This window comes from Monodelphis domestica, chromosome 4 (assembly GCF_027887165.1).
Source record: "Monodelphis domestica isolate mMonDom1 chromosome 4, mMonDom1.pri, whole genome shotgun sequence".
Taxonomy (NCBI): Eukaryota; Metazoa; Chordata; class Mammalia; order Didelphimorphia; family Didelphidae; genus Monodelphis; species Monodelphis domestica.
In genome coordinates this window covers 343,394,016-343,418,429 of record NC_077230.1, presented here as the reverse complement: position 1 = coordinate 343,418,429, position 24,414 = coordinate 343,394,016, and the positions used below count along the sequence as shown (strand labels likewise).

Sequence of the window (24,414 nt, the reverse complement as noted above, 5' to 3'; positions counted from 1 at the left end):
CCTTTTGAAAGGCTTTCTTCAGTAATCTGTTTAAACAAACATTTATGTGCAATAGGAAAATCCACCATTTCAAAAACCCAATAAGGATTAGTTTATAATGTGACTTGTCACTCCTGAATTTTTAGTCAAGCATATATTGAGTCTATACTAAACACAAGGCCTAATATGTCCAAGGCCCAGTACTAGACCCATGTTGGTAACTTTGAATTTTCCATGTGACAAGACATACCTACCTATTGTTTTTTGAGCCACCCTCTGCTTGTCATGTACAGAAAACAAATAGATAAGCTGGCTTAGTCTAATTTATCACCCCATACCTAGTACCATTACTGCCATACACATACTGGGTATGTGCATGAATGAGGAAAAGACCCACAAATTTTTAGAGATTTGTTATCATAAGAATTATTTCAGCATATCAGAGGATCTGGGATCTTATTGAAATGAGTATTTCCTCTCTCAGTGCAGACTACAACCCATCTAGATCTTTTCATCCTATGTAATTCTTATCTATGTTTTTCCTCCACAGAATATTCTACCAACATTCTGGAATTCCTCCTTTAGGTCATTTTACATGTTGAAGATTTCAAGGGAGGCTCCTTGGGTTTGTCTACTCAAGCCTTGTGATTAGCACACATCTTTTTCTGCTCATATGTGTCCTTAGTAATACTGCTTATTCCACTTCTTGAACATAGATTATATTTGTAAATATGTGCCCAGTATGAATCTCACCACTTCTCTCAATCACCCATAACTTTAATTTCTTGGATACTATGGTTTAAAGAATGTTTATATTGTCAAAATGGATCCAAGTAGCTTAGCATCTTTAGAGGCACTACAATTTTAAAAATGCCACTCAACCTACTTTCTTCCCTCCATTTGATTTTGGGCCTAATTTTTCCATCTGCTGTATCCAAACTATGTGTAGATGTACCATTTCAGCAGATTGAACATTCTTTGTAATCTGGGCAAAAGGCTTTCCTCATTCATTTGTCTTATATGGATTATTAGATCAATCTCTTATGAGTAATCATGCATCTCAATTATGAGACCCTATAATGTTCCCATGGTTAATTATCACTATATCTATAAATAGGATTATCTCAAGAACCTTACCATGTATAGGGAATCCCTCTTCCATTTGGACTTTTCACAAGATCTATTCTCCATGGCTGTGGCAAATATCTCACTATTTTATGCCTTGTTTGGCATCAGTAGGTCATCAGAGACTTCTCCTAGTCATATTTACCTAAGAATTATATGTGATCTTTGTCATGAGAAACTCACTATAAAATTATTAAAAATAATTTTTCACAATTGTGTAAAGTTTGTTTTTTACAAATGAGGAAACTGAGTCCCAGAGAAGTGAAATTATTTGCCTGTGCTTCCAGTGGCTGAAAAGTCTTCAATCCAAGAGTCATACTTAGAACTCATAAGTCTTCTTCTGGCTAGACTCTTCACCAAGCTGCCATTTTTTGGAGGCTTCCCATTTTTTGGATACTGAAAATTATTTCCAATACAGAGTGAGGGAGTCATGAATGATCATGCTGGCTTTGAAAGAGGTGACAAGATTTGTACCTTTTCCTTGATGGAGGAGAGATTTGTGAGTGTTTTGGGGGGGTCTTCAAGCCCTGTATTCTAGATCATGTGGAAAAACAAAACAAAATTCAACTAAAAGAGACCTTACAACATATAATATTAGATCTAGAAGAAACCTAAGGATATAGAATGTTAAAATTGCAAATAACTTTAGGAATAATTTAGTCTAAACCCCTTATTTTACAGAGGAGGAAACCGAAACCCACAGATGAAAATTGACTTGTTCAGAGTTACATAGCAGGCTAGTAGTAAAGCTGGAACTTCACCCAACTTCTTCTGAATTCAGATCCAGGTGTCCTTTCTTAAATAGAGTACAATCTCTCTGTTTCTAAAGTGGTTTTTGTCTTAGCTTGGACAGAGACTGCCTTTCTGACTTCATATCCCCATCTATTCAGAGAATATAGCCTTTAAGGCACCATCTTACATCTGATTTCAGCATCAACATCCAAAATAGCTTTACCCTAGATAATTTTCATTAGCATCCTGAGTACTGGAAGGTAAATGAGGAGCTAGCTTAGCTTAGCACTCAGTACTAACCTTCAGAATAAAATAGATTGTGTATCAGTTCATGTATGTTGGGGAGACAGGGTAAGGGAACACAGAAGAGAATTGCCAGCCCTTAAAATTTTTGACTTCTTGATCATTAATTATATGGAGTTTCTTCTGGGTCTAGTCATTCTTCTGGATAGAAACCCCAAATGAACTAAACTGAAATGTCAGACATAGAATGTTAGACCTGGAAAAGATCTTTGGTCTTATCGGGTCTAACTCCCTCATTTCTGTCATAGTTCCAAAGATAAGTGACTTGTCAAAGGTCTTATCAATAAGTGGCAGTGTTAGGATCAGAATCTAGTTCCTATGACTCCCAATCTAAAGTTATTTTATGTGCTCCACACAATGAATTAAGATGATTGACCTTAAAGGTAAGGTTGGATGGTGCCCTTTACAAATAATTAATTTATTATGTACTTTTAGCAGGTTAGCTTTGTTATAGCCATTCTGAGTTGATAAATATCTAGCTCTGCCTCTAAGGAGACAGATCTGAGACCAGCAGGAAGCCTGGTTATTGTACTGAGGAAAAAAACTTTGAGCTTAAGAGTCAGGAGACCTAGACACTAATCTTGGCCTTGGCTTTCTTTTACTGTGACCCTGTGCAAGTCACTTTCCTATTGGAGACTTCAGCATATGAGAAATTTTCTCTTGAGGTCTCTTTCTAATCTAAAAAGGCTCTAGTTCTATTAATATAATAATAGTTGACATTTCTGCAACACATTTAAGGTTGACCAAGTGCTTTTCCCATAACAACCCTATTTGGGTACATAGCTTCAGGATTATTATCCCCAAGATTATTATCGACAGTAAAGTTGATGAAATAACCTTGGAAAGAGTGCTTATTATCTCAAGATCACTTATCACATCTATATACACATATACTTATGTATATAAAATATATGTGTGTATGCAAATTTATTCTATTAGGCAGAGAGTACAAATGGTATCAAACTTAAGTTAATCACTGAAGGCTTCCTGGAAGAAGTGAGTCTGAAGCTGGGGTTTCAAGTACTTGAGTAATGAAAAATAACTTGACAGATGGGAGGAGGCAAGCCATTCCAGACATGTAGGACAGGCCAAGCCCAAATCTGGAGGAGGAGGGGAAAAAAAGCCTTTTGGCAGTCCTAACCACCTGGACAGGTTTAAGGGAAAGAGAGGCACCTAGTCTGTAGGTCTTTTTTTTTTTTTTTAATCAGGGCCAAGTTTTGAGCTCCTGTCCCAGAGGATTGACCTAGTTTGGTAGCTCTGGATTAATTATCTAATGGTGAAAGAGCTATAGGGGTTTTTTAAACAAAAAAAAATAGTCTTCAATGAATGTCAGACAATAGAGAGGTGGCATGGTATAATTGAAAGAATATTAAGTTAGGATCAAAAAAATACTTGAATTCAGATCCCAGCTGTGTACCTTTAATGACTTTGGGCAAGTCATTCCAGCCCTGGGCTCTGGTTTATTTGTTAAAATGAAGGGCTTAGACTTTGTGACTTTTACTGTTCTTTTTAGTTCTGACAATGTGTTTCAGAATTTGGAGAAAGAGGCTTAGGTTCCTGCTCAGCTATTATGTGATCCTGGATAATCATTTTACCCCTCTATGAGCCTTGGTTTTCCCATTTGTGAAATGAGGGATGATATCTAAGCCTTTCTAGCTCTGAATCTTATGAACTAATGGTAAAATGGAAGAGAAAGGAAGGCTAGCCAAGTTCCCTTTCTCCCACTCCATTAGTTTGACCAAATATCAAACCAATTAGTCCAACCTTGATTCTTATTTTCTTTCCACTTCCTCTACTCTACCTCCGATGCTGGTTGTGGTTGTTCTTTTCCACTTGAAGAGGACCAATGACATCCCAATGATGGGTCAAAGTATGATATGTTCTACTGTGGTCCATAAGTCCAATATGAGGTCAGTGCGCTGTTCAATAGGTAGGGCACAAATAGTCTATTTGAACATTTGGGATGGCAATGTCTCTAGATTTGTGCATTTCACATTTCCTTTATGCCACTTCATTTTTGCTTTGCTCTTGGAACAACAAAGTTTTGATGTGGACATACCATGCTAGGTAGTCCTGTGCCAGCATTTCCCATATCTTACAATTGATACCAGAGTTCTTCAGTGAGACCTTGAGAGGTTCCTTGGACCATTTCTTCTGACCTCCATGTGACTGCTTGCCTTGTACACTTTCTCTGTAAAATTGTCTTTTAGAAGGGGGCAAGCTAGGTGGCTCAGTGGATTAAGAGTCAGATCTGGGTTCGTACCTTTGTGACCCATACACTTAACCCGCATTGCCTACCCCTTACAATTTTCTGCATTAGAACCAATACATAATACTGATTTTAAGATGGAAGGTAAGGGTTTTTTTAAAAAGTTGTCTTTTTGGTAAACATACATTTGGCATTCAGACTTCATGGCCAGTCTAGCTCATTAGGCACTCTATGCAGTAGAGTTTAAATGTTTTACAATTCAACTTGGAAAAAAAAAACAAAACCCAGTGTCCAGTACCTTATCTTGCAAAGTGATCTCCAGAATCTTCCCAAGACAATCCATATGGAAGTGGTTCAGTTTTCTGGCACGATGCTGGTAGATTGTCTGGGTTTCACAGGCATACAACAATGAAATCAGTTTGGTATACAGTCTAATACTCTTCTCTCCCACAATATTCTGTATAAGCTAGTTGAAAGGGGATTTAAAATCTAAAGGCCTAGATAATAAAATTTTACCCTTGATTTTTTTCAGTGAACTACTCAGAAAAGAGGGTCTTCTTGCCCAAGAGTTGTACACTCTCTGATGTTTGTATGTAGTGGTCTTTTAAAATACAGTCTTCTCTCCCTTAAATTCTTCTTCCACAGGAAATCCCTGTTCTATGGATTGTGATTAAGAAACCTCTTAACCCAAATCCCATACTAGAATCACTTTTGTGCTTATATGAGAGGAAGTGTGGTATTTGGAGGTGGGGGGAATAAATAAAAAAATAAAGAATAATAAATAGGTAATAAATGAATAAATAAGGGTCTTGAAGTCAAAAGTTTAAACTCTGATGGATACTTTTAGAATCTGTCAACATGGGGAAGTCATTTCCTTTTTCTAAGACATAGTGTCTTCAGCCATCAAATGGGGGATAATAAAACTTGCTCTTGTTGTGAGGAAAGCACTTTGTGAGATTCCTAAATATGAAGTTTTTTGTTCTAGACTCTCTTCCCTTGTAAGTGGGGATAATAAGACTGCTACCCCATCTCATAGGGATGTTGTGAAGAAAACACTAAAAACATTGCTGTCTTCTGATTGGGAACTTAGGCATACAGACCTCAGAACCTTCAACAGATCAGACTGCATTCATTTTCTCAATAAATTCCAGTGACTCTCTATCCTCTAGGATCAAATATTAAATCCTTTTTAAAACCCTGACTCCTTTTTTCCATTCTCCTTAAACTTACTCCATTCCACAAACTGTGATCCAGGACCACTAACTTTGCTTTTCCTTGAACATGAAATTCTATTTCCCATTTCTGTGCTTTTGCATTTGCTGTTTATCATGCTTGAAGTACTCTCCCTTTTCACTTCTACTTCATAGTTTTCTGGAATTCCTTCAAAAAACATCTGAAGTCCTACCTTCTACAAGAAGTCCTTCTCAGTCACTCATAATACTCTGAGATCACCTTCAAATTTTTGTATATCTCGTTTATACATTTATTTACCCTTTGTCTCCCCCATTATAAAGTGAGCTTTTGAGGGTAGGGGCTGTTTTTGCATTTTTTTTTTATTCTCAGCACTTACTTATTAATACAGTGCTTGGCACATAAGCAGTTAATTATTTGTTGCCTGATATCCAATCAAGTGGTCATTTGGTCATTTTCCTTATACCCTAATTTAAGAGTCTCTCTGAAAAACTTGTCTGGTTACTATGTTTCCTCTTACAAAGTAGGAGGTTGGAGCTCAGGACCTATACCTTGGCAGAATGAACTTCACAGGTTTCTCCAGGCTCAGTTTTGTCTTTTAAATGGGTAACATCCTTCCTCCCATTTACTTTTCCTCCCCCTTTCTTAAGTAGGGTGGGGTAAGGTAAGTAAGGGATGATTGGACATCAGGGCTTTCACCTAGAAAGAATATCTTCCTTAAATTGCTTCTTTCCTACTCATTTCAAACCCACCCAACTCCTATAACTAGGTTCTTTGTAAAGTACATCAAGTTTGGAGTTTCTGGTTCAAAGCTAGGTTTGGCTAACCTTACCTCCATTCCAACCCAAGGAATGATCATTGTGCAGTGAAGAATGAGGAACAACCCTTACAGTTTTAACTATACACCTTCCCATAGAAGAACCCAGTGTCATTTTTTCTTTTAATTCAAAAGTGTGTGAAAATAGACAAAAACACATGGATTCTGCAATAGAAATATGTTAGAATTAAATGTTCAGAATGAAGAGAGAAGAGGAGCTTTGGAATATGGTGGGTGCTAGACTTCCATGACTGGATGGGTAACCTTGGGCAAAGCACTCCAGTTCTTGCTATGATCCTTCAAGATAGGAAATACAAGTCTGATTAACTGTATTTTAAAGATGAGGATCGGGTTCAGAGAGATTCATTGACTTTCCCAGAACTATACAGCTAGTTGTATAGAAGTCACAATTTGAACTTGGGTCTGTGTAAATGTGATTCCTTTGTAGAAAAATCATTATGTGAGTAAAAGGTTAGAAAGGAAATTAGAGGAACTATTTAGACTTGTGAGAGATTTTTGGACCTGGGTTTATAGAATACCTCCTCAGAGTTAGTCTGAGAATTTATTGGTCTTTAAAGAAAGTAAATTTCAGGGCCTAAATAGTCTTTACACATCCTCAAATCTAGAGTAGCTTTAAGTCTTAAAGTAACACCTTATAACATTTTTTACTGTTGTATCATTATTTTACTAATTAGAGCTAGTTTTAAAACTGACTTCAAATTGCACCTTGAGAAAATGCTTATCCGTACACCAAAGACTTAAGTGTGTTTCAGAAATGGAGTCCTTGTGAACCAAAAGAAGTTTTGCTCACAATTACATTTATATGCTTTCTTCTTGTTCCCTTTCCTCTTTGGGGTTCCTTTAAATGCAGTCTGTGCACATAAAACCCACAATTGCTCATTAATATCTTATAGCTAAACTTCTCACACGTTAATAGGTTTGGAATGCCTAATTCAAACTGGCTTGTTCACTTGGATCCGAAAAGGCAGAATCAGGAACAAAAGGTAAAGTTCGCAAAGAGAAAGATTTCAGTTCATTTTAAGAGGAAACTTCCTAATAATTAGAATTGTCTCAAAGTAAGATGGACTGATTTAGAGGAAAGAAGCAAGTTCTCCCTTACTTATCTCTTACGTTTATAGAAGAGATTTCTGTTGAGGATGCTAGATGATCTCTGGAGTCCTTTTCCAGTTCTGAGAGCCTCATTAGAATTGTTTACTATTTTGTAAAACAAGGAACCTGAATTCTCCCCATTGATTATTTCCAGTTTTCTTTTCAACTCAGAGGCAGGTTCCTGGTAGAGTACTTCAAGGACATGTCCTTGGCCCTGTGTGATTTAATACCTAGATCACTTACTTGCATGAAGCAATGAGTGGTGCATGCTTTTCAGATTTTCAGATGACATGAAGCTGAGATAGCTACCACTTTAGACAAGAGATTAGAAATCCAGAAAATTTTTGAAATGTTAAAGTAATGAACCAAGTCTAATTAGATTAAATTTAATAGGGATAAATGTAAAATACTACTCCTGGCTTAAAAACCAACTTCATAAGTACAGAATTGAGGGGTGGGGTAAGGTGCAATGTGAGTGGATAATAGCTTGTGGGAAAATGATTGTTGATTTTAACAAACTAAAAGCATATTACCCCCAAAAGCTAATTTGTTTCTAGGCTGTATAAGGTGCTAGGTTGTATATAAGAGGCATGGTGTGCATAGTAAGAGAGGTTGAGTCTTATTCTTGCTTTCCTTGGCTAGACCACTTTTGAAAAACTATGTTCCATTTTGAGTACAACATTTTTAAAGGATTCCAGAAGATAACCAGGGTGTTAAGAAGACTAGAGGTTAGGCCATGTCAGAATTCTCTGAAATGCCTAAGAATGTTTAACTTGAAGAAGAAAAGACTTGGAGGAGGGGTTGGGGAGCAGAATAGCCATCTTCAAATATTTGAAGATCTGTCATGTGGAAGAGGGATTGAGTTTCTTCTGTTTGGTTACAGAAGACAGAACTAAGAGCAATGGGGTGGGGCTTAAAAGAAAATTTCCAGAAATGTAGACTTCAATAAGGCATAGGGGAAAAAAAACTTAAAATAATTCAATCTGTCTCAAAGTAGACTGAGGTGCTTTTTGTGGGAATAGATTTTTCCTCAAGCAGAGACTGGATGACTTCTGAGGTCTTTTCTAACTTTGAAATTTTCACTCTCATCTCAGTTTTTCTCCCCTCATTCTTTCATACTGCTATTTCTGCCTACTTAGCAAAGTCCATGTTTTTCATGTTCTCTGGGTCCTCTGACCATTGAGAACCCCATGCATTGATTCTCAGGATTCTGAGAAAGGGTATTCTTTCTATCACCACCTCCATCCCCTTCCATCCATTCCCAGTTGTGTTAAGTAGAGATAGGAGTCATCCCCAGGTTAGCCAAGAAGGACCTCCTTCCTCTGCCCACCCACTCACTACTGCAGGTTTCTGTAAATATATAAACTTCCTGCCTCCATAAAGGCAGCTTGGGGTAGTGGAAAAGGTATTGCATTTATAGGCAGATGTGACTCTGTTATTTATTCCTTGTGTATTATCTAGGACAGTCACTCAAACTCTCCAAGCCTTATAGTTCTTCCTCTAAAAGTGAGTTTACAGAACTAAATCTCATCACATTTTACAGAATTAAATCTTATCAGACATTTTGTTAGAGTGGTAAGGGCACTGGGCTTTAAGGTAGGAAGACTGGGTTTCAGATGTCCCTTACCAGTTATCTGATCCTGGATAAGTCACTTATCCTTTGCCTCAGTGCCTAGTCTGAGAAAAATGAGAGTCTCATCTTGATGGCCTTTGAGGTTCCTTCAGGCTCTTAATTCTATGATCTTGTGATCTCTGGATTCCCTCTCACTGTAAATTCTGTGAATAATACTATAAATGCAAATTTTCTCTGGAAACTTCCAAGCTAGAAAATTACTTTGTCAATGAGGGAATTTTAATATTAGTTGGGAGGTTGGGACAGGTAATAGAAGTTTGTGTCACTTCTTCTATAGGTTTCTTCACAAACTGAGGACTCCTTGAAAATAGGGAGGAGGCTTTTGCCTTCTTCAGATTGGAGTTTTCCTGTGGGCAAGAGCCAATACTGCCCCCCCCTACAATTTGGGGTTCCAAGAGACCATGTCTTTTGGTTTGTCTGAGAAATCTTAGGTTCTCTTGACAAGAGAAGAAGCAATAGTAGGAGAAATTTAACTTTAGAATTAATAAAAACTTTACCTTCTAAGGTCTTCCTATGCCACACATTACCAAGGAAGTGTGTGACTCTTGTGAACTCGTACAGATTTTAAAAAGAAGAGTTGAAATTTCCTTTCACTGTTGAATGTATGCAGGAGTATGGAATGAGTCACCTTGTTGGAATAGGGCACCTTGTTGGAATTCTGTCACATATACAGTTGCCTTTCCTGGCTTGTTAAGCTTTTTTGATGGGTTTTTTTTGATAGATTGCCTTCCCAAGAGCCTAATAACAGTTTTAGATCTTGTTAATTTAACTATACAGAGGTACTAATTAGTATTAGTAAAGTTCTCATCTTTGGAACTAAAGGCAGGGTTTGGGGGAGGGAATAAGGGAGAGAGAGAGGGTAAGTATCCTAGAGCTTAGCTGAAAAGTCATCTTTTCCTGAGCTGATGTGGGTCTATCATCAGGAACAGGATTTAGAGGCTTCCAAGGAAGACTGAACCTCTTAATACTGTATCCCTCCTCCTGCAGTTCTCTCTCACCTGAATATCTCTCAGCAACTTTTTGGTAACTGGCAAACTCTGAGGCTAGGATAGCTTCTAAAAACTCTTCTCCAGGTCTTGGTTCTCTTCAAGTAGTTTGTAGCTCACTGCTTATATATCTTGGCAAAGAGTTTTCCAGAGAGCTTTGTAAATCCAAGATACACAAGAACAAAGGGGCAGGGGAAAGGCATCATAATATAAAAAAAGATCATTGAGTTTGGGATGAGAAGATCTATGTTTAAATCCCAGCATTGTTGCTTACCATTAGTTTCCTTTCTCTGTGAAATGAGGGAACTAGATCATCTCTAAATTCCCTTCCAGCTTTCACAGTAGAAGTTGTCAGGTCCTTAATAAGCCTAAATCCTTTGAACCCTCATAGAAAGCATAGGAACAGACTACAGTGTTGAATTAATCCACGGACAAGAAAACACTTTGAAAAGAATACAGTGGAAAGGATTGTTACCGTTATCAAGGTGTAAATACATGTTTTTTAAAATAGGAAATCTGCAAAGGGATCCTCTATCCTCCATATAGTTATTCAATTTTTTCAGTTCTATCTCTACAATCTCTTGAATCTATCCTCTCCCCACTCCCATGACACACACCCTAGTTATCATTTTGTGCCTGGGCTTTTGCAACAACTGTCAAACTAATGTTCACATCTCTGGTATCTTCCTCCCTGATACAGCATCTATACACATACTGGATCTGGATTTGTTTTAGAGGCACACAGTAATGACCATGTCGTTTCTCTCCTCAAAAACTTTCAGGTGTGAACGAAATCAAATACAGCATAGACTGACCTTCAAGATCTTTGACAGACTGGAATCAGCACGCCTTTACATTTTTACATCCCATTGCTCCTCTTGTAGTCTTTGCTCCAGCCAAATTGTTCCTTTAACACATCTTGTATTTTCTTCCTAATATTTTTTTGTTCTGCCTAACCAATGCCATATGGTATAGTTGAGGCAGTGCAATGAATTTGAGTTAGAAAACCTGGGTTCCAATCCCAGCCCCACCATTTGCTCTTGATTATGTGGCTTTGGGTGTGTTACATTCTCTCTCTGAACCCATGTTTCTCTAAAATGGAAGTAATAGATTTGTACTGTCCATCTATGCATCAGTTGTGAATAAAGACCTGGATGCCACCACATCCTCTTTGCCAACTGAAACCCTCTCTCTTTTTCAGAGAGGAAGCAAAAAAAACAAAAACAAAAACAACCCCACTGGTTTTGGAGTTGGAAAGACCTAGAGTTCCAATTCTACTCCTGTGGCTTTAATTTCTGAATGACTTTGGCAAGGTAATACTTCATCTCAAGGGCCTCAGTTTCCTCATGTGTAAAATGAGAGGGCTGGACTTGATGGACTTTATTGTCCTCTCAAGCTCTTGTTCTAGGATCATATGGTTAAATGCTACTTCTCTTTTTAAGCCTCTCAGCCTTTATCTTTCCTACCCCCTTCAAAGCCAATGTAGCCATCTTCCACCAACCTCCCAAGTGCTCTCTGCATTTCTTTTATCACATATGCTTTATTTGCTTAATAATTCAGTTGTACTCTAAAGCTCTAAAATTGCTACTTGATCTCATTTGAGCCATCTGAGAACCTTGTGCAGTATTACTACAGATCTTATTCTCATTTTACAGATGAGGAAATTGAGATGCAAAAGTTAAATGATTTGCTCATTCTCTCACACCTTTAAATGCCTTAAATCTTGCCCCCAGGTTAGATTTGCATTAATATCTTTATGATTCCAAGTTCAGCACTTCACCCACTATGCCATTTCTGCCAGGTAGCCTTTATGAGGCTAGAGACTATGTTTTGTTCATCTTTGTTCCTCCACTTTTCCTTCCTCCACCCCAGGATTGAACACAGGGACTGTATGCCCTCAGAAAATGTGTAAATGAGTGATCTGTAATGTCAAAGAATCCTGTTATTCTCTACGTTGACCAATCCACATCTAGAATATTATGTTTACTTCTGGAAAGATATTGACAAACTGGATAGTGAGCAAGACAGAAGACTGTAGGCTCTGGGAAATGTTTCATTCAAAGAAAACAGGGAGGGCCATGATAGTTGACTATGGTGCTTGGAGTCTGTCATGGGGAGGAGGAATTAGATTTGTTTTTCATGGCCAACCAGTTTAGAGAGATGAATGGAAGCTGCCAAGAGGCAGACTTGAGTTCATTGTAAAGAATTTGCAATGCTTTTTAGGTATGGAAGGGATTACCTTGGGAGAGAGGGAGTTTCCTAGCAGTGGAGACCTCAGAACCTAAATAATCATTAATCAGGAGATTCTTGTTTAGGCTTAGATTGAATTGGTTCAGAGCTTCTGTAATTCTGAAAATTCTGGAGTCTGATTCTCTTTTTTTTTTTCCTGCTCTAGGCACTGGCTCTAGCATCCTCTCTGCACTACAGGACTTGTTCTCCATCCCCTGGCTAAATAAATCTAAGGTTGAGAAACAGCTTCAGGTCATCTCTGTGCTACAATGGGTCCTTTCCTTCCTTGTCTTGGGTAAGATGGCTATTGTTACTCTTGGGGTTAGGGTATGAAAACTCATGCTTAGAAAGGCAAAAAATAGTTAGCTGTTCCCTGACAAACAGAACAAAAAAGGTAAGTGAAATACTTAAAGTTAGGCAAAATGGTTTCCTTACATTAGCCTTTGTGAGGTTGAGAGAAGAAGTAATTAGCAGTAAGAAAACTGGGTTTCAGAGGAGAGAGCTTTTGTGTCCATGGTCACATAGCTAGCAAATGTTATATTGACTGAAGGAATGACAGGGAGGCTGAGGAATAGTGGGGAATGTGGAAGGGGGAGAGAACAGTTTTGATTATGTGTTACTTCAGTACTTCACGAATTTGTTATTTCATCTGAATGGGCACTCCCTCCACTAATGTAGAACTAACCCTTCCATGCCTTCAAAGGCCATCTTAGTGAGTTTCCATGGGCAAAAGCCTCATCATCACATTTGGCCAACTTGTTGTTGAACTTTTCCATACTTGGCTAGGCTGGTCTTGAGGTAACAAACATGCAGGCCCTCTTTGGATCTATGCTTAAGGATTCACTAGCTTGGGAAGACCTACTAGAATTCCCACTCTTCTAGACTAGAATCTAGGGAGACCTTAGTAAGATAAGACATCTGAGCAGAATTTGAGTGAAGGCGATTATATTGGTAATAATAACCCCTCTAAGAATCTGGGCGCTTTATCATTTATTATGCCTTACATCAGCCCTAGAAGTGAGGCATGCTTTAGGAATTATTATACCCATTTTTAACATATAAAGAAAATGGGAGCCAGAAAGGTTAGGGATCATTCTGAGCCTGGGGCTGGCATTGGGCCTCAGGCAAGGGCCTAGGCTTTCATCTTTATTTAACTTCATTCACTAACTACTAAACTGGCTAGGCCAGACCACAGTGGTCCAGTTCTGGAACCTGAAATAAATCCACATGATCTCCTCTTCCCTTTCTCTGACCCTGTTCCCAAGCTCTTCCTTTCAGAAGCCTGGAATCAGATTAGAGACCTTAGTAGGACAAGCATAGCCTTGGATTATCAGAGCCTTCCAGCTTGGCTGGTTTCATAGTTTCCAAGTTAATAATTGATCCTGACCAAACCCAGAGCTGGCAAACCTGCTAGGGCTCCTTACCTGTCACTCCTCCAGGCCAAAGCTTGCTGGTTGCAGCATACTGAGGGGGTGGGAAGATGAGCTTGTTTGGGAAGCTTGGCAGGTGGGGACCTCATCATCAAGCTTGAGGCCCCACATACCAGTGATAATTAACCCTCTTGCCAATGTCACACTCCCCCATTGGTCCTCTAACCAAACTAGCTGGCCTAGAGGGGCGGGCAGTGCCCAGTTTTGTAACCAGGGACTTGTGTTGAAACCACTTTCAAATTTAATCCTGAATTTGTTTCTCAGAGCCCTCCTTTAAGGCTGTACCTCTCCTCAACCAATTGCAAAGGAGTTGAATCAGGACTGATGGTGGAGTATGGTAGGAAGGTGGCTAGACTGGGTGGGTGTCAAGAACTAGGCTTCTGGCTCTGGCTCTTATTTGTCCATTATGTGCTTCCTGGGTAAATCACTCTTCAGTGTTCAATTTTATACAATCTTAGCCAGTCAGTCAATATGCTGACCACTTCAGATACAAAGAAGCAAAAATAGTCCTTCTCAAGGAGCTCACATTCTGATTTGGGAAACAACATATAAATAACTGGGAAAATAAAGATACATATAAGGCAAATAGAATATAGTCTCAGATGGGGGGCAGACACTAAAAACTGAGGGGACCAGAAAAGGTCCCCTTCAGGAGGCGGGATTTAGGCTGAATCTTGAAAGAAACCAGGGAAACTTCAGAGGCATGAGTGAAGATGAAGAGCAACCCAAGAACAGACAGCTTTTCTGCCTTAGAATCAATTGATTCTAGACAGAAGATAAGGGTTTAAAAAAAAAAAGGACTCAATACATCTTAGAGACCTGAAGCATAACTCTGTTCCAAGACCCCCAACTACTGATCAGTTACTGTCTACTTTTAAGACTTTCAGTGATTAAAAAACATCACCCCCAAGTCAGACCATTCCATTCTGGGATAGCTGTGTTTGTCTTTATATTTAATATACCTCATCTGTAAAATATATATTGATAGGATTCAAAACTGAAGATCTAGTCTAGTCCTTTCATTTTACAGTTGAGGAAACTGAAGCCCAGAGAAGGAAAGGGATTTGTCTATAATAATACAGAAGAGTAAGTACTTACTCTAGACACTTTCATCAACACCATGCTGGTTCATGCAGCTAGCAGAGACAGTATGGTCTGAATGGATGCTAGATGTGGAATTAGGAAAGGCCTGAATTAGAATCCTAACTGTGAAACTTAATAGCGAATCAAGTAACATTTCTGAGCCTCAATTTTCTTGTGTGTAAAATAGGTATTAGTACCTCCCTCACAGGGAAATTATGAGAAAATATGTAGACAGTATTTCTCAAACCATAATGCTGCATCTACATGTAAGTTATCTTTTATTTTTTGAAACCCTTACCTTCTGCCTTAGAACCAGTATGCAGAAGAGCATTAAGGGCTAGGCAGTGGGGGTTAAGTGACTTGCACAGCTTCACACAGCCAGGAAGTGTTTGAGGCCAAATTTGAATCCAGGACCTCCCATCTCTGGGCTTGGTTCTCAATCCAATGAGCCACCCAGCTGCCCCATCAGTTATTTTTAATACACAATTTTCACTTTGCCATTCCTCTGATTCAAAACCTCCAGTTTTCTATTCTCTGTAGGATAAAATATAAAGTCTTTGGCTAATATTTACCAACCACCTCTTAGAAAATTCTAAGATCAAATGAGCATGCATACCATATATACAGATGTACAGAAAGTGCTTTGCCAGCTTTTAAGCACTATGTGCTATTATCTATTCCTATTAGTTGCATTTCTGTAAAACAGGTCTGTAAAAATGTTGTGACTACATGGTGCCAAGTATGACGGCCCCCTTTTTCATCTGAGGTATTAGCTGCAGAGCTAATAATTGTCTTAGCTGAAATTCAGACCTAGGCCTCCCCTGCCTCCATAACTTCTCTTTCTTCCATTATTCTGTGGTTTTATTCTGAAGTAGTTGCTTTCAACCTTCATCTGTAGGTAGTTTTTGCTAGCATTCTCTTTCTAGCACTTATTTCATACTCCTTCTGTGTAGGCTTTGTGAGGACAAGGTCTTTTGTCTTATCTAAATGTTATATCTCTCCAACTGTCTACCTATACTGTGCACATAGTAGATATTTTATAAGTGTTTACAAATCTAGTTAAGCAGGACTTGACTAGCTGCTACCATATTCTAATTGTATGTTTAGCTCTACCGAGTTTTAGTGATTCCTGTGAGGTCAAATTTACCACCTGGTATTAGGGCTTCTTATTTATGCCTATTAACCAGTTTTCCCTTGGCCTCTTTTACCTCTGCATTTGCCCAGGCCATCTCCTATTCCTGGAATGCATTCCCTTGATATTTTCAACTGCATGTTGAAATCTCTATTCAAGACCAGAGTCACAGAATCATGGCATTTTAAAGTTGGTCATCATTGACCTTCCAGTCCAACCTTAAAGGAATCCTTATGATAATATACCTGTCAGAAGGGCATCCATCCTTCTATGACGCAATACCTCCCAAGGCAGCCCATTGTTCTTCTGAACTTCTGTGATTAGGAAGAAGTTTTTTCCTGCTATCTGACCTCACTTTGCCAGTAGGCAGCTTCTACCTCATGTTCCCTTCAGGCCCTATTGTGAAGATTAAAATTAACTCTCCCATGTTCATGAAGATTAAAATTGTAACCCCTTCCTATTTTTAGATTTAATCACCAAAAGTTTAAACACCCTACTTAAAAGTTGAGTATGGAGATCTGCCCATTTTTAGATCTAATCACCAAAAGTGTAAACATCCCATGTGGGAGGTCTGTGACCCACGTGTGCAGTAGTGAGTGATGAATCAGAATTAAACTAACTGCCCCTGGGCAGTCTTAAAAGCAAAGCATCAACTGTGATTGGTAGACATAAAATTAGGGGAAGACACAGGAAGTGATGCAAAAGAAGTGTCTTTAAAAGGAGCTGTCACTTCCTGTGAGGAACAGTTCTTCATTCTATGGAAGTGGAGACTGGAGACAATTCTTCATTCTTTGGAGTAGAGACTGGACCTGAGATGCTGTTCCTGGTGAGGCTGTTCTAAAATCTCTTCCTTTGAACTGACATGTGGTGAGTGAAAGGCTGACTCTCTTAACTTCTGGATTTTCTGAAAAAACTAACCTCAGGAGAGACTTACCTCTTCAGAGAGACTTTCTCAGGTCCTCAGCTTTGCTGTGGCCGAAGGACTAACTCTCCCTGCCTGGGTTGAGCCAGGGTCCGGGAGTAAATTACTTAGTGCTTAGGCTAGATATCTTACCTTATCCTCTCTCTGATTTTCTTACTTCACTCTTTTTACATTTTGCAAATAAATTGTAAATAAATCTCTTTGGAATAAATTAAATTCCTGGTGACCATACTCTTAAATAATCCAGCCCAACCCTTTTAAAATTAACCCCTTTTCCCCCTTTAAACAACAGAACAAGTCTAATTCCTTCTCCCTTCCAAGGCCAGCCCTTCAGGTACAAGAACACAGTTATCATGTATCTTGAGTTTTTTTTTTCCCCAGGATAAATATCCCCACTTCCTTCAAATGATTCACATTGTGGCATATACTCAAGAATCTTTACGATCCTGGTTGCCTTCCCCTTAGCATTTTTCACTTCCTTAAACTGTAATGTCCTGAACAGTCATCCAGGGAAGAATACTGAGGAACTATTATCACCTCTTTCTCCCTCAGCTAAATTTCTCATTCAAACTCAAAATTGTGTTACCTTCTTGGCTTCCAAATCATACTGCTGATTAATTGAGCTTATAGTTAACTGAAACATGGTACGGGTAGATAAGACTACTGGACCTGGATCAAGGAAGAACCTGAGTTCAGATTTGGCCTTATATAGCCACTAGCTATGTGACCCTGGGTAAGTGAGTTAACCTTTGGTTGCCCCAGTTTCCTTAATGTAAAATGGAGATTATAACTACATCTACCTCACAGGGTTGTTGTGAGGATCAAATGGGGTAGTGTTTGCATGCCTGGAACATAGTAGACATTTATTGTTTATTCCCTTCTGTCCCTGAAAAACCCTATTTTTTTTTTCAGACAAAATGTTATATATCCATGCCTCCCCCATTCTGTTCTTATGAAGTTGATTTTTAAAAAATCCCAAATGTAAGATGTTAGTTACCTTTATCTTGTGTTGAATTTCATCTTAATATATTCAGCCCCAGTGCTCTAGCCTGGCAGGATCTTTTGGGGTCTTGACTTTGTCATTCAAAATATTAACTGTTTCCTCCAACTTATTGTCAGCTGCAGATCTGATGAGCATTATAGCTGTGCCTTTATATTCCATTGATAAAAGTTTTAAACAGCACAGGGCCAAGCACAAATTCTTGCAGCTCTCCAATGGAGACTTCCTTCAAAGTTGACATTGAACTGTGAGTGCTCCTATATACATAAAGTAAGACACTATGCTAGGTTTGAGGGGACAAAAACCAGAAAAGGGAATATACCCTGCCCTGGAGGAGTTTACCTTCTCCTTGTAGATGGGATGGTGGAAAGAATCACATGACACACAACTCAGAAAAGTGGAGGAGAGAGACCTTCACAGCAAGGAGGGTCTTAGAAAGCCTCACAGCCTATATACAAACAAATGTAATCATAATTCCACATACTGAAGAGTATTTGAGTAAAGATCAGTAGAGGAAGGGACAGAACCAATAAGAGATTTTATTTTATGTTTGTATCCCAAGCCCCAAGCAAAAGTCAAAGGCCTTTGCATATAGCAAAATGCTTAATAAATATTTGAATAAATACCACACAAGGTTGTTTAAAAGATATCAAATGAGAGAGAATGGAAAAAGCCCTGGGTTGGAAGTTAAGATGCCGAGTCTTATTCCCAGTACTTAACACAGTGTAGCACATAGTAGATGCTTCATAAATGCTTATTGTGTTGACTTAACTTATTCCTGCCTCTATAACTTAATAAATGTATGAACATAGACAGGTTTGAAAGTTATATATACAGCATTAGAATGAAAGAATGTGTTTGGCTCAGATCATGACAATACAAATGAATAAGCTGACCCAGAATTAATCAAGAGGAAAATTGGATATTACAAAGTTCATTTAATGACTCCAAACTTCTACCAGAAACAAAGGCCCGTGTTTTTAATACTGTCTGCTGGTCTTAGCTATAAGATATGGAATATAGCAGTCTTTGAAGAATTGAAAATAGATGTCCTACAATGGGCAATGGGTAGGAGTATGATGCATATGAGCAAGCTACAACATAGAGCTAATGAAGAGCTTTGTAGAGTTATGGCAATAAAAAATGATGGCATCAGGGAATTATACAAGAAGGAGGACTAGTCATGTGGCAAGGAATGATAAGTACCTGGATGCTCCCACTGTTATACTCACAGTGTCAGGAGAAATTAGAAAAGGCTTCCAGTACATTGGGCAGATATCCTATAGAAAACTTGTGGTAAAACCTGGACAGGAGATGCAAAAGAATGGACAGGAATGGAGGGTTTTTTTCTTTCTCTGAACTGGAGGATGTCATTTCTCTGAGTCTGTTTTCTTTTGTAAATGAGGGGGTTGGATTTTTATGGTTGTTAAGCTTCCACTGATTCTTTGATGTTTCCCCCCATAGGAATTACATGCAGTCTCATCTTTATGTACATATTCTGCACAGATTGTTGGCTGATCTCAGTACTGTATTTCACATGGCTGATTTTTGACTGGAATACCCCAAAGAAAGGTACACAATCCCCAGTCTTATTGTTTCCTGGGTAGCCTGGCTTTTGCCCCCTAAATTTTGTATTCAGAGAAAGTCATTCCCCAAAGAATCAGAGTTGGAAGGGGCTTCAGAAGTTGTCTGGTCCAACCAACCTGCACCTGATCAGGAATTTCCTTTTAAGAGATCCCTGACAAGTATCTGAATACTTCTAGTGATAGGGAACTTTCCACTTCTTGAGAAAAATCCATTGTTAGGAATTTTTTCCTTATGTTAAGGTAAAACCTTTCTACAACTTCCCCCATTATTTGTAGCTGTGCTTTTTCGAGCCAAGCAGAACAAGTGTGTTCTCCTCTTCCACCTTCACATATTTAAAATCATTTATCACTCCTCCTCTCCCCAAGTCTTGTCTTCTTTAAAAGGTTAAACTCCCCTAATTGTTCACCCAGTCCTATTATTGCCCAGTCTTCAGTCTCATCATCCTTCCTGCTACTTGTTATTGTCCTTGATGAGATGTAGTGCTGCCTAGGGCAGAACCTAGAACTACTAGGTGAAGTACTTCTAGGGCCATTTTTTTTTTTACCCTTACCTTCTGCCTTAGAATCAGTACTATGTATTGGTTCCAAGACAGAAGAGTGGTAGGGCTAGGCAATGGGGGTTAAGTGACTTGCCCAAGGTCACACAGCTAGGAAGTATCTGAGGGCATAATTGTATCTAGGACCTCCCATCTCTAGGCCTGGCTCTCAATACATTGAGCCACCCAGCTGTCCCCTCTCTAGGGCCTTTTATGCCTCCTGTGTCCTATATTGTGTCCACTGGACCTTCATTCCATTTCATAACATGGGCTATCCTCTTCTTCCTAAAGGTGGCAGGAGATCAAAATGGGTGAGAAATTGGGCTGTGTGGAGATATTTCCGAGATTATTTCCCCATCAGGGTAAGTTCCTTTAAATTCAGAAAACATTTACTTTTTCTACCCTTGTTGCCCAGAGTAATGGGACATTCCCTAAAGGGGAACTAACTCCTTGGAGCCTTAGTGTTCCCTGAGGTCTCTTATCTGCAAGGCACTGGGGGAGAGACATGATCCTTTTCTCCTAGAGTTCACAGTCTAGTATTGGATACTACTAGCATATAACAGGTACAATCACAGCTGAATAGAGGGGATTAAAGATCTTCCTAAAGGAATGTTTGAATTTGACTTTAAGAAGTGGGAGAGAATTCAGTAGACAAGGGAATTGGGGAGATCATTACACCCATGACAGGAAGTTGGCAAGGGAAGGCCTAGGGTAAATGCAATGGAAGAAACACTAAACTTGGAGTCCTCAGGCCTCAGTTTAAATCCAAGTGCTAAGAGTTGCTGTCTGAGTGACTCTTCACAAGGCATTTGCCCTCCCTAGGTCTGTTTTTTTCTTTCCCCTACAAAATGAAAAGGTTGGATCAGAGATGCCTTGAGGTCCCTTTACTGCCCTAAGCCCAGACTAAGGACAAAGTAATTCAATTGTCAGAGGTAAGGTTGTGGGGAGCAGCAGGTGAACTTGGCTCTGAGATTCCCAAATGCAGTTCTCTAAGACAATAAGGTGTAGAACGGGTGGTAACTTGCCTTTAGTAGAGGGTGTTCCTTGATGGAGAGCTCCTTATACCAATGAAATCACAGATCCAGTTTTTTAAAAAAGTTTTTTTTTTTAATTAATTATGAGAGGTCATAAAATATAAGATGGAGCAGTTGAAGAACTGGCTTCAAATTCAAGAAGACCTATACTTAGGTCCTGCTTCTTATTCTGACAGATGTGTGACCCTGGACAAATCTGTTACCCACAGTGCTATGGACAACTCTCCAGAAGAGTCATAGTGGATTAAGGGATGAACCTAGAATTAGGAAGGAGTAGATTCAAACTCCACATCAGGCACTTAGATAAATAGAGCACTTAGCTAAATTTTAGGAATACAAATGCAACAAGCAAAGTGGTCCCTGCCCTCATGGAGTTTCTAATGGGGAAAGACGTCTGGGAGAGAGGGGGTGGTAGTATGCTTCCAGACAGGACACGAGGAAAGTTCAGTTCTCAGAGTTGGGTTTACACACCAGACCCTGAAGGCTCTCCCTAGGTGAATTGTTACCATAATTGTGGTCACCTCTGTCATGCCCTACATCCTCAGAGGGTCAGCAGGTCCACATAGACTATACTTATAAAGGCTAAATACCATCTAGCACAGACCTCTGGAAGATAACATGAATACAATGGAATATGGCCGCAGCATGGGCTCCAGAGCCACCATCCTAACTTCGTCTCATAGGTGGTTACTTCTCTCAAGGTTGAAAGACTTAACTGTGAGGGGTTAGGGTTGGGTTTTTTTTTTTTTTGGTAGGACTAAAACTCACAGGCCTACATCAGTGTGCTCTTTTCATTGATCCTCTTTTGATGTCAGTAAGTCAACTAGACTTAGTTTTGAGGAACGGATAATGACTAAGGTGGGTACTATAAAAATATTTGGTATAAACATCCCCTCATACCGGGAATCACTCCCTCAAAAATACCTACAGAGCCTAGGGAAAAGCAGACTTAGGTTTAGAAAGCACATGTGGTAAAGGGATAATTAATTCATAGCTTCTGGTTTCTGGAAGACTTTTTCTCCCATTCCTAGAGTCCTCGCAAAGTGTTCCCCTCAGGTAGGATAAAGCTTTCTGCTCTTGTAGAGACTTTGAAGCTGTTTTCCTTTAAGGTGCCTGATTGGTCTTCTGCTTATGACTTATGAGCCACCAAAATTGAAAATCTTTAAATCTTTTGAAGTTCAGAAGGTTCATCCTCTGGTCAAAGGGGTTGGGACAGGAAGGAGACAGAGATTTTCTCTTCTACCTTGAGCAATTTCCTCCCAGGTTTTAAGGTCTTGGTTGAAGTTACTCTTGCCTCTAGGCTTACCTACTAGTCAGTTCTGATTCTAAACTAGCTTGTTGTCATTTATACATGCCCCATAGGGCAACCAGTGTACTTCCTATGAAGAGTAATTCCATTTCACCCAATGGCTAGCAATGTTTTCTTCTTTCCAAATTAAGTACTTTCCACATATAGTTAATTCCTTTTGGTTAATTCAAAACAGGTATTCTCATCTGATACAGGTATTTAGTATAGTACTTGTTGCTTTAAGTGCTAATAAGTACTTAGTGATGATGATCGTAACAGAATGATTCTAGCCCTTTGTGCCTTAGTTTCCCCATCTGTAAATGAGGATAATAATAGCACCTACCACTCAGTAGTTTTGAAAATAACACTGTTTGATGAGGACTTTTTAGTTTTGTGGCCCTAAGCAAGTCACTTAATACTTCTTGGTCCCAGTTGCTCATCTATAAGATAAAGAGGGTTGGACTAGAGGCCATTAAGGTTCCTTCAAATTCTAAATTTCTGATCTTTTGAGCTGTTTTCTTCCACCTACTTCATCATAAACAGTGACCTTAACTGAAGAACAAGAACAAAGAAACCATGAACTTATGGGACATAGTAGGTTTCTATTCATAACTCTTCAAGTATCCCTGGAAAATGCAGATTTCTTTAGGGTTTTGTTTTGTTGCATTCAGAACCTCCCCCTTTCACTAATTAATAATAACTTATGGCACAGTAAAAAGAGCAGTGGATTGGGATTCTCAAGATTTGGATTTGGAACCCAACTCTGTCATTTATTAGCTTTGTAACCTCTTAGGCAAGTCACTTAACACATTGGTCCTCAGTTTGTTTATCTGTAAAATGGGATTGAACTTTGAAAACCCAAGCCATGAATATGAGGCATTGGGGAAGGCTTTTTTAATAAAATTCTTGTGACCTTGGGAATATAATCTAACCATCATACAAAGTAGCATGGCTGAAAGAGTACTTGATTATCAAAGGCAGATGTGAATCAGATGTTAGAGCTCAAAAAAAGGACCTTAAAAGAACATTTAATCCAATCTCCTTATTTTATAGGTGAGGAAACTAATGCCCAAAGAAAACAAGTGACTTGTCCAAAGTCCCTCACATAGTGGTCGAATTCAGACTGAGGTCCTCTGACTCCAAGTTGAATGGTGTTTCTGCTCTATGAGGAATGCATGATGTTGCTTCTTCTAATAGCTTCTAGAAGAACAGATAAGAAGTTAAGAACTTGCATATATGGTTGCCCATCAAGCAATAGGTTCTCTGTAACCTAGGATTTGTCACTTTATTTATGACTTTACCATCTGTGAAATGAAGATGTGAATTCTTTTCCTTCTCAACCCTGTTCCTTACCTGCCTCCACAAAGTGGCACAGTGGACAGAGCCTGGGTCTGTGGTCAGGAAGATCCCTGTTCAAATATAGTTTCAGACACTTATTAACTGTGTGCCCCAGGGCAAGTCATTTTACCTCTGTTTTCCTCTGTTTTCCTCAGTTTCCTCATCTATAAAGAGAAATAATTATCACACCTACTGCCCAAGGATTGTGAAGATAAAATGAGATAATGTTCATAAAGTGCTTTTCAAACCTTAAAGTACTATATAAATGCTAGTTGTCATTGCTTTGAGAAACCAATGAAATTATAGATATGAAGAGCTTTGTTAGCCTTCAAATGTCAGAGAAACATCAGCTGCTGCTAATGTTCACAGGTCATCTTGACCAAAAAAATCACTACTTGGTAGCAAACCATCTTGAACCTTAGCTAAGCTGGTCTTTAGAGAACAGGCCATGTCCAGGTTCATTCAAAGCCTTTCCGGGTTGTTAGGACCTACCTGAACTTATTCTGGGCTGGTTTAGCCTTCTTAGAATGCAAGGACACTGTTATGACATGGGGCATCTGAGCATTATTTTTATTGAGAAAAAGTGGGATAATGTGTCTAAAATGACACAGGGAATAGAACCTAAGTTCCTACTTTCCCCCCAGAGCTAAGTGAAAACCTTTGTGGTAGGTGTTTTCAACTCATCTCTAGTCAAACAGCAAAAGGTTCTTACTTTGGATACATGACTCCCAAGCCAAAATCCAGGAAATCT

At 39.0% G+C, this 24,414-nt stretch overlaps 1 protein-coding gene across 1 annotated transcript in view; it reads left to right on the top strand.

The window, feature by feature from the left end:
* DGAT2 (diacylglycerol O-acyltransferase 2) overlaps positions 1-24,414 on the top strand; it is a 51,482-nt gene that overhangs the window by 15,621 nt on the left and 11,447 nt on the right. The window contains exons 4-6 of the mRNA XM_056794953.1: positions 12,481-12,609; positions 19,346-19,453; positions 20,295-20,365. Coding sequence (XP_056650931.1) covers positions 12,481-12,609; positions 19,346-19,453; positions 20,295-20,365 — 308 coding nt within the window. The remainder of the gene's footprint in view (positions 1-12,480; positions 12,610-19,345; positions 19,454-20,294; positions 20,366-24,414) is intronic.